General features: G+C 38.3%; 1 protein-coding gene across 2 annotated transcripts in view; it reads right to left on the reverse strand.

Annotated features, from left to right (window-relative positions):
* Window positions 1-16,805, reverse strand: part of LOC131060253 (homogentisate solanesyltransferase, chloroplastic) — an 86,883-nt gene that overhangs the window by 31,080 nt on the left and 38,998 nt on the right. Inside the window, exon 9 of one of the 2 annotated variants that reach the window (XM_057993426.2) lies at window positions 7,288-7,324. In XM_057993426.2, coding sequence (XP_057849409.1) covers window positions 7,288-7,324 — 37 coding nt within the window. The remainder of the gene's footprint in view (window positions 1-7,287; window positions 7,325-16,805) is intronic. The other variant, XM_057993427.2, reaches the window with a different exon arrangement.

Genomic DNA, 16,805 nt, shown 5'->3' on the forward strand with positions numbered 1-16,805 from the left:
TGAGATCAATGGCCAAGATTTTACAATGAAACCCTAATTAGGGTTTGTTACAACAAACTTAATTCTGACCAATGAAATAATTGCATTATTTGGACACGTCTTCTCTAGAATATTCGACCAATGGATAATCGGGGTAGGTACATCGAAGTTTGTGCCATCTTTGAGGAGTCAGGTACATTGAATCTGGACACGCTGAGATGGACCAATCTGACTGGAGGAGTGATGACTAGGATGCCACCTTGTCTGACACTTGCAACTTGGTAGATATTCAATTTGATGATGCTGAGAAGCTAACTTTAGTTAACTCTTCTGAAACTGTCTGCTTCTCCAACGGACCCTTGCTTTAACCTCCTTTGTCTTTGATGCGCAGGATGGGTGGTGTACTTTTCCTTGGAATGCTGGACTGGAGAAGGTCATCCTTGTTGATGCTAGGCTGGAGAAGGTCGTCCTTGTCTTGGTCTGGTCTTGTGGAGGTCATCCTTGATCTGGCCTGGTCTTCTTTCATCTTTCCTTCAAATGCTGGACTGGAAGAGGTCGTCCCTAATGATGCTGGACCGGAGAAGGCCGTCCTTGTTGATGCTGGAATGGAGAAGGCTGTCCTTGTTGATGCTAGACTGGAGAAGGTCGTCCTTGTCTTGGCTTGATCTTCTTTCATCTGCAAAAACAAATCAAAAGATGATTAAGGACATAATAAATTCATTTCAACATAGTATTTCACACCTTAAATCATCAACAAAAGATATCAAAATGAAGTTAGTTCAAGACTCTTTCCAGGGACAAGCCCTATAAGAATTTCGCCCTGGACCCTCTGGAAGGGTCAGGAGCGAAATTAGCATTCCTGGCCAACTTGAACCTCTTTTCAACGCTACCTCACAACCAGCTCCTCACCTGGCCCAAACAAGGTGAAAAAATAGTAGTTTCAAAAGATTTCACCCTAGACCCTCTGGAAGGGTCAGGCGCAAATTTTGCATTTTTGGACAAATTCCATCATGCCTCTACTCCAAAATGTCTTCCAAGGCAAGCATACGCTATCCTTCTCCTCACCAAAGGCTAGGAATCTACAACCTGACCTTCCTCATGGGCAAACTAGGTGATTTTGGAAATTTCGCTCTGGACCCTCTGGAAGGGTCAGGAGCGAAATTCCTTCTTCAGGCTTCATTTTACACTTCCTTCACTTCAATTCATCTGGACTCCCCCACATTAAATCCACTTCCCAACTTGGCAACATTGGTTTGATCTTCACAAGGCCCAAAAAGGAGAATTCGCTCAAAAACTTAGCTAGGAACAGGACCTATCTAGGATTTCGCTCTGGACCCTTTGGAAGGGTCAGGAGCGAAATCCTTGTCTTAGCTCAAAATCTACATTTTTGGTGGCCAAAATCCATTCAAAGGCAATCTTAAGGGCTTATCTTACCTAGGTCTAAGCTTGGCCTGGCACAAATTTTAGAGAAAATGATGGGTTTTAGGATTTTCGCTCTGGACCCTTTGGAAGGGTCAGGTGCGAAAATCTTGTTTTAGGCTCATTCCTCCATCATTTCAAGTTGCATTCACCTCAAAAGGCTAGAAAACACTTCTCCTCTCACGTCCAACCCAAGTTTGACTTGATTTTGCAAGGGAAATAGGTGGTTGAAGAATTTTCGCCCTGGACCCTTTGGAAGGGTCAGGAGCGATTTTCATCATTTGGCTCAATTCCTTCAAACTTGATAATTATTGCTATTCAAAGACATGCCTAAAGACACCTCTAATCTTGACCCACACTAGACTTGGCATAAATTTGAGGGAAAAGATAGGTTTTGCACAATTTCGCTATGGACGAAGTGTCAGGAGAGATTTTCCTTTTCTAGCCCAAAATCATCATTCTTTCAATCCCACTCTTCTCTGCAAGGTGAAATTTCATCTCTCTTCAACCTAGGAGCAAGGTTTTAAGCTCAAACAAGGTTAAAAATATATGCTTGTAAGGAATTTCGCTCTGGACCCTTTGGAAGGGTCAGGAGCGAAATTTCCTTCCTTGGCTAAAACGCTTATTCCTTAACTCTTTCAAACGTCTTTAAGGGTTTCAATATGTCCATTCTCTCTTTCAACATGCCTTGGACATCAAAACTTGGCCAAATAAGGAAAAAAATGAGGTCTAGGAGGATTTTCGCTCTAGACCCTTTGGAAGGGTCAGGAGCGAAAATCTCATTCTTGACTTGATCCTTCATCTTTTCAACTCCAATCCACTCTAGAAGACAACTAGACATCATTATTTACCCAAGGAATAAGGTCTTAAGCCAAAACAAGGTCAGAAGATTAGGCTTGCAAGGAATTTCGCTCTAGACCCTTTGGAAGGGTCAGGAGCGAAATTCACCTTCTTGGCTAGAATCCTTCATTTTTTCAAAGCTTCCAAACATTTCCAACGTCCAAACATGTCTACTCTTCCCTTCAAAATGCCTTGCAAATCAAAATTTGGTCAAATAAGGCCAGAAATGAGTTTTAGGTTGATTTTCGCTCTAGACCCTTTAGAAGGGTCAGGAGCGAAAATCTTGATTTAGGCTTTAATTGCTCATTTTTCAAACTTCAAACCACTTCAAGAAGCAAACTTAGATCATTTTCCACCTGAGGAAGAAGGTTTCAAGGTCAAACAAGGTAGCAAATGAAGTTTATGATGAATTTCGCTCTGGACCCTTTGGAAGGGTCAAGAGCGAAATTCCTAATCTTGGCCAAAATCCTTCACATTTCTACGTTCCATCACCTCAAAAGGCAAAGACATGTTATTTCCTTCCCAAATTCGCCCATGGAACAAGGTTGTTATCCAAAACAAGGGAGCAAATGAGGCTTATGAAGAATTTCGCTCTGGACCCTTTGGAAGGGTCAAGAGCGAAATTCCTATTTTTGGACAAGATCCTCACTTTTCAAAACACTTCTCAAGGCAAGAACACATCAAGACTCACACACAATGCTTAATAAACCAATGCCCATCCAAAACAAGGAAGGAAAATGAGGGTTATAAGGATTTTCGCTCTGGACCCTTTGGAAGGGTCAGGAGCGAAATTCCTCTCCCAGGCTAGAATCCATCATCCCAAGGTCTAAAATCTCTTCTCCAAGGCAAAGTTGCATCAAACCTTCTCAATTATGCCTCAAAAGTCTACAAACTTGGTCAAGCTAAGGAGAAAAATAGAGGAAATATGAATTTCGCTCTGGACCCTTTGGAAGGGTCAGGAGCGAAAATCACCTTAGGCCATGATCCTGACTTCATTTTTTCGCATTTCTTCATTCAAACAAGTGCTTTTGCCTTCATTCAAGCCTAGGAATGCTTTAGTTCTAGGTTTTGGTCAAAGTAGAATGTCTTATGGAGAATTTCGCTTTGGACCCTTTGGAAGGGTCAGGAGCGAAATTTGACATTTTGAACTCTCCGTCAGGATCATTTTATGGAATATAACATTTAAGTATAAGATACTTTAAGTTCTATTCCATATATACTTTCAGGATGTTTGAGAGTGGTTTCGGACCTCCAGGAGTTATATTGCAAAATCTAGTTTTTGGAGGATTCTTCAGTTTTCCAGACTTAGTCAAATTTCAAGATCAAGACATTCCAGACTTAGCCAAATTTCAGGGCATTTGAAGATCAAGATGACATTTCAGACTTCATCACTCACCAACTCGACCTAGCTCGGACCTTCAAGAATGATATCCACTCACAAAGCAAGACACAATTAGCAACGAGAGCAAAACCAGGCCCTAAGGAAGACTCTCAAAGAAACCCTAATTCTGGGGCCCTGTGGACTCACCCTGGCTCAAGCAAAGCCTGTAATCCAACGATCCCCTCGACAACACTCATCCTGCAAAGGCTAACAAACAAAACCCTAAAAGACCTAGAAAACAAACCCTAGAAAGCAAAAAGCAGGGGTCCCCATTTGCAATGGGGCGATGTGTGAATACGTCACAACAGGTTGTTATTTTCAAAGTGTTGCGAGTTGGTATCTTTCCCATTGATCTAGTTGGATCTAGAATTACCGTTATTCATGTTTTGGGTGGCTTGAAGGAGAAGTTGGGTCATTCTTTCATTTCTTTCATTTTGCTCTATGAGACCTAGAGTGGTTTGCTCGATTAAGGCCCTCAATTCATTGCCCAATTGTTCACTCAAGGTGTTATTGGTGGTTGTAAGCTTCTTCCTTTCTCTTTCCAAAGCCCTTTGAGCCCTTTGGCTAGTTTGCATCAACTATTCTCTGTCACTCAGGCTAGTAGGAGTGGTGCTCTGATACCAATTGCAATGTCCCCTTTCGAATTTACCCTAGAATTTTCCCTAGAATCACAAATGCAATAGCGCAAGAGATGAGTTAGGGTTAGGTTATATCTTTACCAAGTAAAATATCCCTTTTAACAAGATGAGCCTTGATTTAAATCCTACAACCATGACCAAGGATATAAACATATATACTTTTCAATTATTAGGGTTGGATGATAATATGTCGTAATCTTAAATCAATAAATAGACAATATCCCTATTGCTCCCTATTATTCAAAATTTCAAACACATTAGGATTTGGAGGAGGAAGCATGATAGATCTGCCTGAAACCATCCCTGCACTAAGCCCAAGAGCGGACACTCACCCTCTTGACCCCAATGGCAGGCACATTGGACATCCACTCAAGGTGGTCTACCTAATGGGGTGCTTGTATCTACTTTTCCTATCCATGCCTCTCCCCTTAAGGTTAATAATCAATCATCGTGGGGATTGGGAGAGGAAATCGTAATAGGGGGCCTTGTGATCCACCTATCTAAGCCCAAGGGTGAATCTTTAGCCTCTTGGCCCCAGTAGCAAGCACACATGGATGTCCACTCAAGGTGGCCTACTTAGATGGTGATCTTATAATTACCCCTCTTCCTTACACCTCCTTCCCTTCCCTACATGATTGGTTCTTACAACAGATTTACATTCATGCACATGTATTTATATTCAACATATATATGAGATTATACTTAACTGCTAACTAAGGGCTAAACATATACCACAATGATAGTTATTAATATTAGTGTTATTAACTATTGGTATGATAAATCTGGATCTGATCTATTACAGGTCTGACCCTTTGCTTGAGTTCACAGTAATCTTTACCTAATTTGGATGATTGTTGTAGATGCTCAATTCTATGGATATTCTTCTCCAAATGATTTATTGATCTCCTTCAATGCTCTTGATGCCAACATGGATCTGCCTTATATACCCCTTCTATTGCAATGAAGGATCATGTCTTTTTCCCATGTACACAACCTTCTCCAAGGCTGCGTCTCTTCACAACTGTCCTGTGCCTCTTGTTTAGACTTTGTTAATTTTCTTAGGTCAATCCTTAACAAATTGCCGATTCATGAAAGAGAATTGGATGTGATCAAGCGAAGTACCTTTGCTGTCCTTTAATCGTTCCTTTCTTCTTTTTGGAAGTCGGCTTCACTGTTAGATTGCTGATTAAGGGAGTGAACACTTACAGGCTGCTGATTAGAAAATTGTGAAGTCTTATTTAATCAGACAATTTTCTGAATGTATAGAGGTATATCCTTTATCTATTATTTATTTGTTTTTCTTTAAATTAGGTTGTGAGGAGTGTCGTAGCAGGGGTATGACATACTTATCACTGCTTTTCATAACGAATCCACTTGCTTCTTTACAATGATCTTGCGCAACCTCTTATATATATGAGTCTTCAACTATTTAAGGAAGTCAACTAGTAAGCATACATATTCATCTTTCATAGTCAGCTATCTTCAACTTGTCTTGCATATATGTTAAGGTAAACTCTTCTATGACAGCAGCAATATGAAACTATCCTTTGATATCAATGACAAGATCTAATAATCTCTGACAATCGCTTTGACATCAATGATAACAAACCTTGTCAACAATCTTTGACATCAATGACAAATAATCCAACACAAAGCATCCATTGCAGGGATTGGGGGGCTTATCCCCCCGGCAGGGGCTCGAGGGCAGAGCTCATAATGGGGTTCTGGGAGCAATGTTCCCAATGGAGCTGCTGTTTGTTGTCATTTTGGTATGTAAACTGGTTTTTTTAAACCACCAGAAAGTCTTGATAAATAAGTGGCTGTGAAGTGTGAAAAGTCATGAGATTCTAATTTATTTTTCGTTGGATAATAGAAAAAAAGTGGACAGTTGTTTCTCTGTGGATGTAGCCCACATTGGGTGAACCAAGTTAAATCTGTGTTGTGAATTGTTATTTTGTCTTTCTTATTTTGCAGAATAATTAATATTGTTTAATGCTCTAGTCTGCCTGAACCCTAACAGAAAGGTTTTTATTTAGTTTGTATTGCATATTCCAAATCAACCCAAAATACACTATAAAGATTGTGAATAACAAATACATGTGCAAAGTACGTTAGTATAGGTTATTTTTTGTGCTACAACCGTCATAAATTGAAAAGCAGTTCTATAAACGTGTTCCATTTTATGTCTCATTAAAAAGTGCAACTTCAAATGCTAAAATAAACCAACAAGTATATCGATTATTCATTGATTAGAGTAAGATTTATGTTGATCAAGCAAGGAGTGTTATATCTGCCCTGTTAAAATGAATACATCAACAAGCATGTTTACGATATTGATACTTTTTTACGGATCAAGTAATTTGTTATATCCACCCTATTTACAAATCAATACAACAACAAGCATGCCCGCAATATTGCTTATTTTTTAAGAACCATGTGGTGTTTGCTAAGGAAAAATATTTCTCATGACATGAATTATATGATCAATACTTTTAACTTGATCAATATTATTTTGTTGTGTAATAATTTATTAACTATTTTATGAGATGCTGATATGATCCATATACATAGTGTTCATTCTCAGTTCCAAGTTGTGATGACAAAATATTTCTTAGCCAAGATATACATTTTGTTCCAAACAATGCATGTTGCACATGATTTGACTGTAAATACAGAGGATTGCAAATAGCTAAAGGCATTTTAGAGCATTTTAAGACAGATTTTGCATCAAAACTGATTACGCAAAGCTTTTTAATTGTATAGAGTAGACTGTCCACCATATACATAAACTCAACGAACCTATTGTATTTCCCTTTTAAAAGGATATCAGAAAAATGCAGGCAATCATACATGTGGTTAAAAGTTCAGAGATGATGATACTAAGTGAAATTGTAAATAAGCTATGACCAAATTAGTAGATATGATTACAATTGAAAAAAAATCAACATTTATCAACCATACCCTACTACAAACTTGACATACAATCTTAACTATTTTAACAAACCAAAACATGCAAAAAAATTTACATACCTTTGTGTAATTTGACTGGTCCAAAATCCACGTCTAGCTACCAATAAGACAAACAAATATGCATATTGTTAGAAATCTGTGTTACTCCGATAAAAATGTGTGCCAAATGCAACAAGGAAAGATCATAAAATTAAAAGACATGATCATTCAAAATCAAGATTTGTATGTATAAAAAAGCAGGTAACAAAAGCAATTTGAGCTCTAACCTTTAGGGGTGTTAATATCAGGTATCCACTGTCCCTCCCTCCACGAGTAGTATAGAATAAACAAACCTTAGTTTAATGGCTTACTTAGAAGAGGTTTGGTTGAGAAATCTTTGAGATCAAGGGCATTTTTGAGAAAATCCATCTTTAAAAAACTGATTTGAAGGATTGTCCAACTAATAGTCTAGACATTTTCCTATACAATAATAATTATCTATATGTTATTTACAGTTAATGTAATCTCTCATAGTTATTAAAGCTAAATTAGTTTTTGTGTTTAAATTTAAGTGGGTGACACCTACAAAGCTTGTAGATATCATGTGAGACTCAAGATAATGCACGGACACCAACAAACTGAATCTGATTATTATAAAGCTTAGGACATGTCCAATATATTATACTAAATACTTCAATCCATATGGCTGAAGATGGATACATCTACTTGGCATGCATACTATATGCACAAACTTCACAAAATTATGCAAACTAAACAGTACAAGAATAACCATCTACCTAACCAGACATTGAACACAATTAACATAGAAATAATAATGTTTTTGCATGGTTAAACATGGTCTCCAAGCATAAATAAGCCTCTGTATTCATAGATGTTGGGATATTAAAGTATATATTATAATAAACTCACCTTAATGACTCGTTGTTTATTATTGTTGATAAAATAGTTGGTTGTCTTCCCATAAGAAATAATGCTGGAATGGCTTTATAAAGAAAATTGGGATGCAGAGAAGACAACTTAATATTTTGAAGATTTTGGATTTCGCTCAAGGTGATTTCCCAATGATATATTTGGGAGTGCCTTTATTCGCGGGGAAGATAGATAAAAAACTTTGGGAAGATGTCACTAATAAATGTCATTCCAAATCTTCATTATGGAAGAATAAGTGGCTTTCGCAGGCTGGCAGGATTCAGATGATAAAGTCAGTTCTTTCGGCAATTCCCACCTACTATATGTCTTGTTACAGATTGACAAGCAGAGCTGCAGTGGCTATTGATGGGCTCAAGAAGTTTTTATGAGAAGGCGCTAAAGAAGATAGGAAAATACCTTTAATCAACTGGAATACAGCTTGTCTGTTGAAAGAGGAAGGAGGGGCTGGTTTGAGAAAGATGAATCTCCAAAATTTGGCGTTGGGTGCCAAATTAGCTTGGAAGATGTATAAATTTCCCCATAAGGGTTGGTGTAAGATTATGTCTTGCAAATATCTGGACTCGTCGGAACCGGAAAGAATTTTTACAGTTGCTAACTCTCAAGGAGGATCCCAGATTTGGAAATTTATCTGGGAGAGTAGGAAGATTATCACTAATCATCTTTCCTGGAAAATTGGAGATGGAAAGAAAGCCAAATTCTGGCGAGATTCTTGGAACGGTGAAGTGTCATTGGCTGAGCAATTGGGGGACCAAGATTGGGTTAATCAGGTGGAGGCTGTTTCAGGTATATATGTGGTAGACTACGTTGCTAGTGTCAATGCCCATTCGAATCTTGTCTAACGGAAAACTGTTGGTGATTGGCATGCGGGAAACAGTAGGAAAATAGCAGATATTTTGCATAACCGAAGGACTTTCTTGTCAGAGGAAGCAAACATGCTTATATGGTCAGCTGCCAAGTCAGGGGAATATAAGGTACGTCTGGGTTACGAGCTTCAGCAAAAGAGGGAGAAAGATATCAGATGGCCTTCGACTCTGTGTTGGGATAAGAGAGTTTTACCTAAGGCTGGCGCATTCCTCTGGATTGCTATTCATGGAAGGATTTTAACGAGTAACGGGTTAAAATCAATTGGAATTTCAGGGCCTAGCAGATGTGTGATGTGTAAGATGAACGAAGAGACCTCTGAGCATCTCCTTTATGGTTGTCCATTAGCCACTGTCTCCTGGAATTGGCTTCTGGAGATGTTGCAGTTTCAAACAGTTAGTAGCCCCTCATTTAAAGATTTTTTAATTTCATGGCCGATTCAAGGGAGATTTTCCAAATGGGGAATTTTGTGGATAATTGCACCATCCTTGGTGGCTTGGCATTTGTGGAAAGAACGTAACAAATGGATTTTTAGAGATGAAGTTATGGAAGCAAATGCTCTCATTGAAAAATGAAAGGGGCTATTGAAGAAACAGTTAATGGCAAGGTTCAGGGCAGGAGTTTTAGATTTTTTTCCAGATGGGATATGGAAATGGAGCAAAGGTGGTGTTTGAAACAGAGTAGTAATCATAGAATTTTAGATAAAAAAGCAAATAGAACTGATGCAAGATGGATGCCTCCGCCAACAGGATGGATGAAGTTGAATTTTGATGGAGCAAGTAAAGGGAATCCTGGTCCTGCTGGCATTGGGGCCATAGTTAGGGACGATCGAGGTGATTTGATTGGAGCATTATCGGGACCAACAGGTATAGCTTCCAACAATATTGCAGAAATCTCAACGCTTGAGGAAGGTTTGAGATGGGTGACTAAACATGGAATCTCGAAGGTGATAATTGAAGGAGATTCCCTTATAATTTTGAACGGAGTTAATAAGAGTGCTTTCACAGATTGGAGATTGAATTCGCGGATTCCAAGGATTAAATATCTCCTAAACCAATTGTCGGACTATCAATTCCTTCATACATATCGAGGAGGCAATAAGGCTGCAGATATATTGGCAAATCTAGGGATTGTACAAACTCAGACATGTAAATTCTCTCGGGATACTGTTATTACAGGGCATCTAGCTCAGATTTTGGATTTAGACAAGGAGCGGATCCCCAAACAAGGGGTCGGATAAACAAGAGATATAGTAATGATGGACTGGGGAGTTGAGTTGTCTATTCTTTACAATTGGTAAGTGTTCGATGGCAAGAGTTGATCGGTCGATAGCTTGCGAGGTGTATATTGTAGTTGTTTGATCTCTTTTTATGACTCGTTGGAGATAGATGTTGACCAAGAGTACAATTCCTTGACAGTGGACTGTGTGTTCTCCCTATTTTTTCGGCACAATTGTCTGCAGAGGCGGAGAAACCTTATCATTTCACAGATGCGGAAGGGAAGGTTGTGATCGAGGCAATTGTAGAGGATGCTCTCAGCGATGAAGACATTGGTGCGATGGTTTCATATATGAAACCATTCTCTGTTTGCTCGTGGACATCCTCCCTTCAAAGGAAGCGTGTGCAGAAAGATTGCCCGGTTTGGTTCAGGAAGTGGATGCAGATGCAGTTGGTAGTGTTGTCATGGAGCTGGAGGAGGAATGGGCAAGCATTCTGGGTCCTTACTTTAATCCAGCGTTGTTCCTTTCTGAAGCTGAGGATTCGGACACAAAAGGGGAAGATCAGGAGGTTGCGGCAGCTCTAAGGGAGAGGAAAGAGAATTTTATGTGTAATGCTTGGGATGCCTTCCGTGTTGGGGTTGTGAATGGAGAGTTGGGATCATTTTGATGGATGATGAATGGGGAACTGGGTTGGCTGTCGGATAACAACATTGAAAGGGTGGCGACGTTAGGTGCCAGAGGGGCTACAATTCTCAGGCTTTTGTAAATGCTTAGTCCCTCTTGTCTTGTTGGCTGTCTGGTTTTGTTTTTTGGTTCTGGGCTATTCTTTTGGGCCCGACTCTATGTAATCCCCAGTTTTCTTTCAATTAAAGGGTGCTATCCCCAAACTAGATAGCACTTGCTTAAAAAAAAAAAAAATTAATATTTTAAATATTATTATTTTTTGTGTGCATTATTTCCTATCATGGTTTAGATTTTCTAGAAATCTCTATGCTCTGTCATTTCCATTATGATCTCAGAGCCCAAAACATATTCGGTGAATGAAAAGCAACCTCCCTATAACCTACTAGTCTTTATGGTTTGCCAATTGTATTATGGATAGTGTTGCCCCTGCTCTTTCAACCTTTTTGTGCCTCCATCTTTCTCTGCAGACAAGTGAACCTATATCTTGAATATTGAATGAAATAACCTTTTTTAGCAGTGATTGGGAAACAACAACAACAAAAGAGATGGAAATATAACAACTTCAGAAGTTGGCACAAACACACTGTTAGTCTTTCCATTTTTTAAAGAAACTAACAGCACAGTGAGAAGCTTTGCAGTATTATTTAGTTTTATATTCCAGATCGTTTACAAATATTTTGCTCATACGAGCATCAACTTCAAACCATTACATGACACTAATATTTGCTCATATCGAGCAACCACAACCATGATACTAATACTAGCTCATTTCGAGCAACCACACTAGAATCAACCTGTGGAAGACCAAAAGTCACAAATTAGAATCCACTTATTAGAAACCACCATTAGCTCATTTCGAGCAACCACACTAGAATCAACTTGTGGAAGACCAAAAGTCACAAATTAGAATCCACTTATTAGAAACCACCATTAGCTCATTTCGAGCAACCACACTAGAATCAACCAATGGAAGACCAAGAGTCACAAATTAGAATCCACTTATTAGAAACCACCTAGAAGCCAACTGTGGAATGTTGAGACATGGACCAACTAGGACTCGAACCTAGGACCTTCCATACGCTGCTGGAGTGCTCTACCACTGAGCTACTGGCCCCTCTTGGACCAGTCCATCGTCGGTCTGGGTGTGGCTTATTTCCAACACCAACACCCCCCCCTTAAGCCACACCTCTCGTGTGCTTAGGGCTCCTAGCCTGGACCTGGCTCTGATACCATGTTGAGACATGGACCAGCTAGGACTCGAACCTAGGACCTTCCATACGCTGATGGAGTGCTCTACCACTAAACTACTGGCACCTCTTGGACGAGTCCATCGTCGGTCCGAGTGTGGCTTATTTCCAACACCAACATGGAAGACTGAGAGTCACAACTTTGAATTCCATATTAGATGTCCCTTTGGTATTTGAACTTTGATCTCCACAATGAGAACTCAATGCTTTAACCAATAGAACACAACCCCTTGGACGTATTATTTAGTTTTGCAAAAAATTTATTATATAAAATATAAATTTTGGTAAATACTAAAAAAAATCGGAGTGATAAAGTTGGAATTGAATTTTTGTAAAACTTTTCAGTTTATAAAATTTGAGTGATTTTTTAAGAATGGACATTCAATTAGACAAGTATCCTGGCTTCAATTTTCATACCTAGAAAATGAAAATCCAAACGCAACTAATGAATAAAATTTTAAAAACTTGTGGAGAACACCAGTATTGGCATGGTGTGATAGTTAAGTTGTGGTTGTGTTGTTCTCCCATCAAGGTTCAAACCCTGATGGGGTGCTATTGTTAAATGTTATATCGAGGATGAGGTCCCCCAGTTGTGACCTCACACCAGTTCATAGCTCTAGGTCAAAAGCAATACCCTTTTAAAAGAAAACTTATGGAGTACAATGAGTGTGAATGAAAAACCACCTACATATGCAAATACATTATTGGATTGGCATAATAGAGATGATAAAGCCAAATCTATTATTTGTCTTTCTCTTTCCTACTCTGAATTATATCATGTAGATCTACACAAATCATCAATTAAAATTTGGTATAATTTAAATAAAATATTTGGAGCATAAGCAATTAATGCGAAGTTTCCCCTAAAACTTCAACTATTTAAATCCAAAATGAAAGATAAAATCACTATGTCAAACCACATAAGCAATTTGAGATCTCTCATTAGACAATAAGCAAAAGTCAAGGGTCCAGTAGATGATGATGATGTTAAGGCTATTTTGTTAAATAGTTTGCCTTCTAAATATTAAAATGTTATTTTTATTTACTCTTAATCAAATAACTTCTCCAACTCTAGAAAATATGATTTCAGTTCTTCTAGTGGATGAAAAGAGAACAAATGTAGAAGATACAATAGTTGATTCTCACGAGAATGTGTTATGCTCATGAATCAAAAATTAAAGATCAGATAAAAAAATTGCATTGGAAAGATAGCATAAACCAAATTTGCATTAAACAAGTTCACCATAACATCATGAGTAAGCACAAAGCATACAATCTCTGAAATCACAATGCAATACAAATTGCAGACCTGGAAACAACACCAATGAAGGAAGATTTCAGACCCACATGAACAGCAATAACATTCTTCTATGCCTTTTTTCTCATGGCCCGAACTGCTAGTTAGTTCTTTATTCCCTTCACAAGATTCTACTAACTTCTTGGACGCCAAAACTTAACCAAGACTAAGAAATAACACTCACGAAATTCTGTCCCTTTCCAAATGAAGCACTGGAGCAGCAGGGGCAATTTGCCAAAATAAATCTTTAATTCTCAAACTGCTATTACTAGCCTTGACCTCCTCCTAAACCCTTTGGTGCCTCGAATAGGAGTTATTACAACCATCAAGCAGTGCTGAATGCCACCTTAAACCCAAACAAGCCCTTCAGGGAAGTGTATGGCTTGCTACCAAGGGCAATGTGAGTAGAAAAATCAGAAATCACTCAAACCCCACAAATAGCACATCAAAATGTGTCGCCTAGCTAGAGAAAATGGAATGAGCCAATGCCTAGAAGCAAATGTAATTTATTCCAGAGATATGAACCAAAACTTGAATTTCAAGATGGCTGGGAAGTGTACGGCCTGTTGAGACATGCACCAGCTAGGACTCGAACCTAGGACCTTCCATATGCTGCTGGACTGCTCTACCACTGAGTTACTGGCCCCTCTTGGACCAGTCCATCGTTGGTCCGGGTGTGGCTTATTTCCAACACCAACACTCCCCCTTAAGCCACACCTCTCGTGTGCTTGGGGCTCCTAGCCTGGACCTAGCTCTGATACCATGTTGAGACATAGACCAGCCAGGACTCGAACCTAGGACCTTCCATACGCTGCTGGAGTGCTCTACCACTGAGCTACTAGCCCCTCTTGGACCAGTCCATCGTCGGTCCGGGTGTGGCTTATTTCCAACACCAACACGGCCAGCATTAGGAAAAGACCAATCTTACCAAACACGAACAGCAACTCCAAAAGATACTAACCACACCAAAATCTTCAATCCCACATCAAAATACTTCATATATATTCATCTTCATTAAACCATTATCACCAAACTTCGAGAAAACACTGAAAACTCTATCTGGAATCAAGAACCAGCTAGGGTGGGTCTTGCACCACCGAAACCTGATCAACTGTAGAGAGTTTTCATCCTCAACAATCTCTGAAAGAACTCTCCACATTCATTTTAGAATCTCGTTATGTGTGCACAAGCAGAATGAAAGAATGAGAGCCCAAACTCCAACTTACAGAGATTGGAGGGAAATTTGGGGCAATTCAAATTTAAAATATTTTATTTCCCTCAAAAGACCCCCATAATATTTTTTAAAAACCCCTTATGTCTCCCACCCTTGCCTAGGCGTCCCCTTTTGGAGGCACAAATAAAGAAATATTAATCACTTAAGTTCTAATACTAACGTTCCTCTTTTGAACGCTTAAGTGAAAAATATAGAATATTATTTCCATCACCTTAGGAACTTCGCCCACAACATTGAAATGAGAGCACATCACACAGAAGCAGAGACAGAACTAAAACTGAGGCCAAATGCCCAAAATAGCACTTACTAATAATAGCATATGTGAAAAATAGTAATGTTGTCGAAACACACTAAAACTGCAAGCTCGAGCTCTCCTCAAAACTCTGAGTCCCCTAACCAACTCCGAATGGCCTACAAGAACCCGAGAATAGGCTATCAAGAAGCACAACTAACTAGTACAAGAAGGAGCCATTACAAGATGAAAACCCTTCAGTTGTAGGAGAGGTTTCACCTAGAGGTCGCATTCAAGCTTTAATGACAACGGTTACCAACAATATTGAGTTACTCAACACTTGCAGCTATCGAGGGTGAATCCTTGCCTTTTTCATTGTATTGTCCTACAATTGCAACGTGGGTGTCACCTCTCCACCCATTAATGTAAGGGAAGTTTAGGAAGCTCTCATTCTATCATTGACAACTTTGTAAATGTGGAATCTACAGTTAATGCAAAAATAGTGTTAAAATCTGATTTTTCTAGTACTGATAAGATGTATTTGAAGTTGTGGCTTACCTTCATTTTGTAAGTCAATCCACAATGCTAAGGTTTGCTATTATGTATAGACATAAAGGAAATTTTCTAGTTTGGCTCGATTCAAATTGAATAAATTAGGGTTTGTCAAGTTAGCATCGAATAAAGCAACTTGAAGTAATATACAAGCTATTAAAGCTATTGTGTAAACAAAAATATAATTAGAGTTTATGAGGTTTGGGTTTTTTAAATCGTTAAACCAAACATTAAATAGCTAAATGCTTGCCTTAATATCTAGGGTTTCTAAGGTTTTCATAGTAAACATATTTTAAATTGTCCCAAAAATATGAGCATTGATATTAGTCGAGACATTACACATTGAAACATGCGACAAACAAATGAAACAAAGGGCATAGTGTTGTCAAGACAATGGATACAAGAGAGTCATCCAACACATCTTCTCCTAGTGCTTACAATGATAATCTATTCTTTGCAACTCTTCTAAAAAATTCACCTCTACATTTTTAAACAATGTAACTAACATTGCAAATGAAGAATTTGATTCTAATAATTTTCCTCTAACACTACTTTGATGTGATTCACCAAACCTCTTTGGTAGTTGTATTTGTTTGGATATGAGATCAAACCTCATCAAGAAAATCGAACAAGATTATGTCCTTTTCATTGGCCTTATCAAACTAGTTTTCATTAACACCATCTTATACAAGTCTAATAATTTGTCTAGAAACTATATCCCACAAATCTTCAAACTCAATTGGAGGTTGTACCTTGGTTTTCTAGGTAGCAAAATTATCACCTGTCAAAAGTTGAGTCAAGACGCAATATTTTTTAAGCAATGGAAGCCATTATTAAAGATTTTTTGGGAGGGCCTTATCTCTTCAACAAGAAATTTCAGCCTTGTTTCTCCCCAACAATTTGAATAATCAATGCCACAAACATCGTTGTTGCAACTATTTTAAATGGTAGATGCATAATGTGACACAATGGCATTATCCATAAACATAAACTAAAGGCAATATTTACTCCAAACAATGCAATTTTTGTTTTGATTGTTACAAAATGTAGCAAAGAAATAACTTGTATTTGAAAAAATTTAATAAAAAATTTGCATCTTTGATTTTAATTGTATTTTCTTAAAAATAAAAATTAGTGCAAAAACGAAATAAATATAGTTTCATTCCACTTTCAATATATAATGACCTGAGCCAATTTCCTAAACCAAATTTTTGCGCTTTTCATAGAATTTGGTGCTCAAGCATTAGATCAAATAGTTTGTAAATACTCATGTATATTAAGTTTCTATTTGTTGTTGTTGGGAGAGTTTTATGGAAGATTTG

The sequence above is a fragment of the Cryptomeria japonica genome, chromosome 1 (genome assembly GCF_030272615.1).
Source record: "Cryptomeria japonica chromosome 1, Sugi_1.0, whole genome shotgun sequence".
Taxonomy (NCBI): Eukaryota; Viridiplantae; Streptophyta; class Pinopsida; order Cupressales; family Cupressaceae; genus Cryptomeria; species Cryptomeria japonica.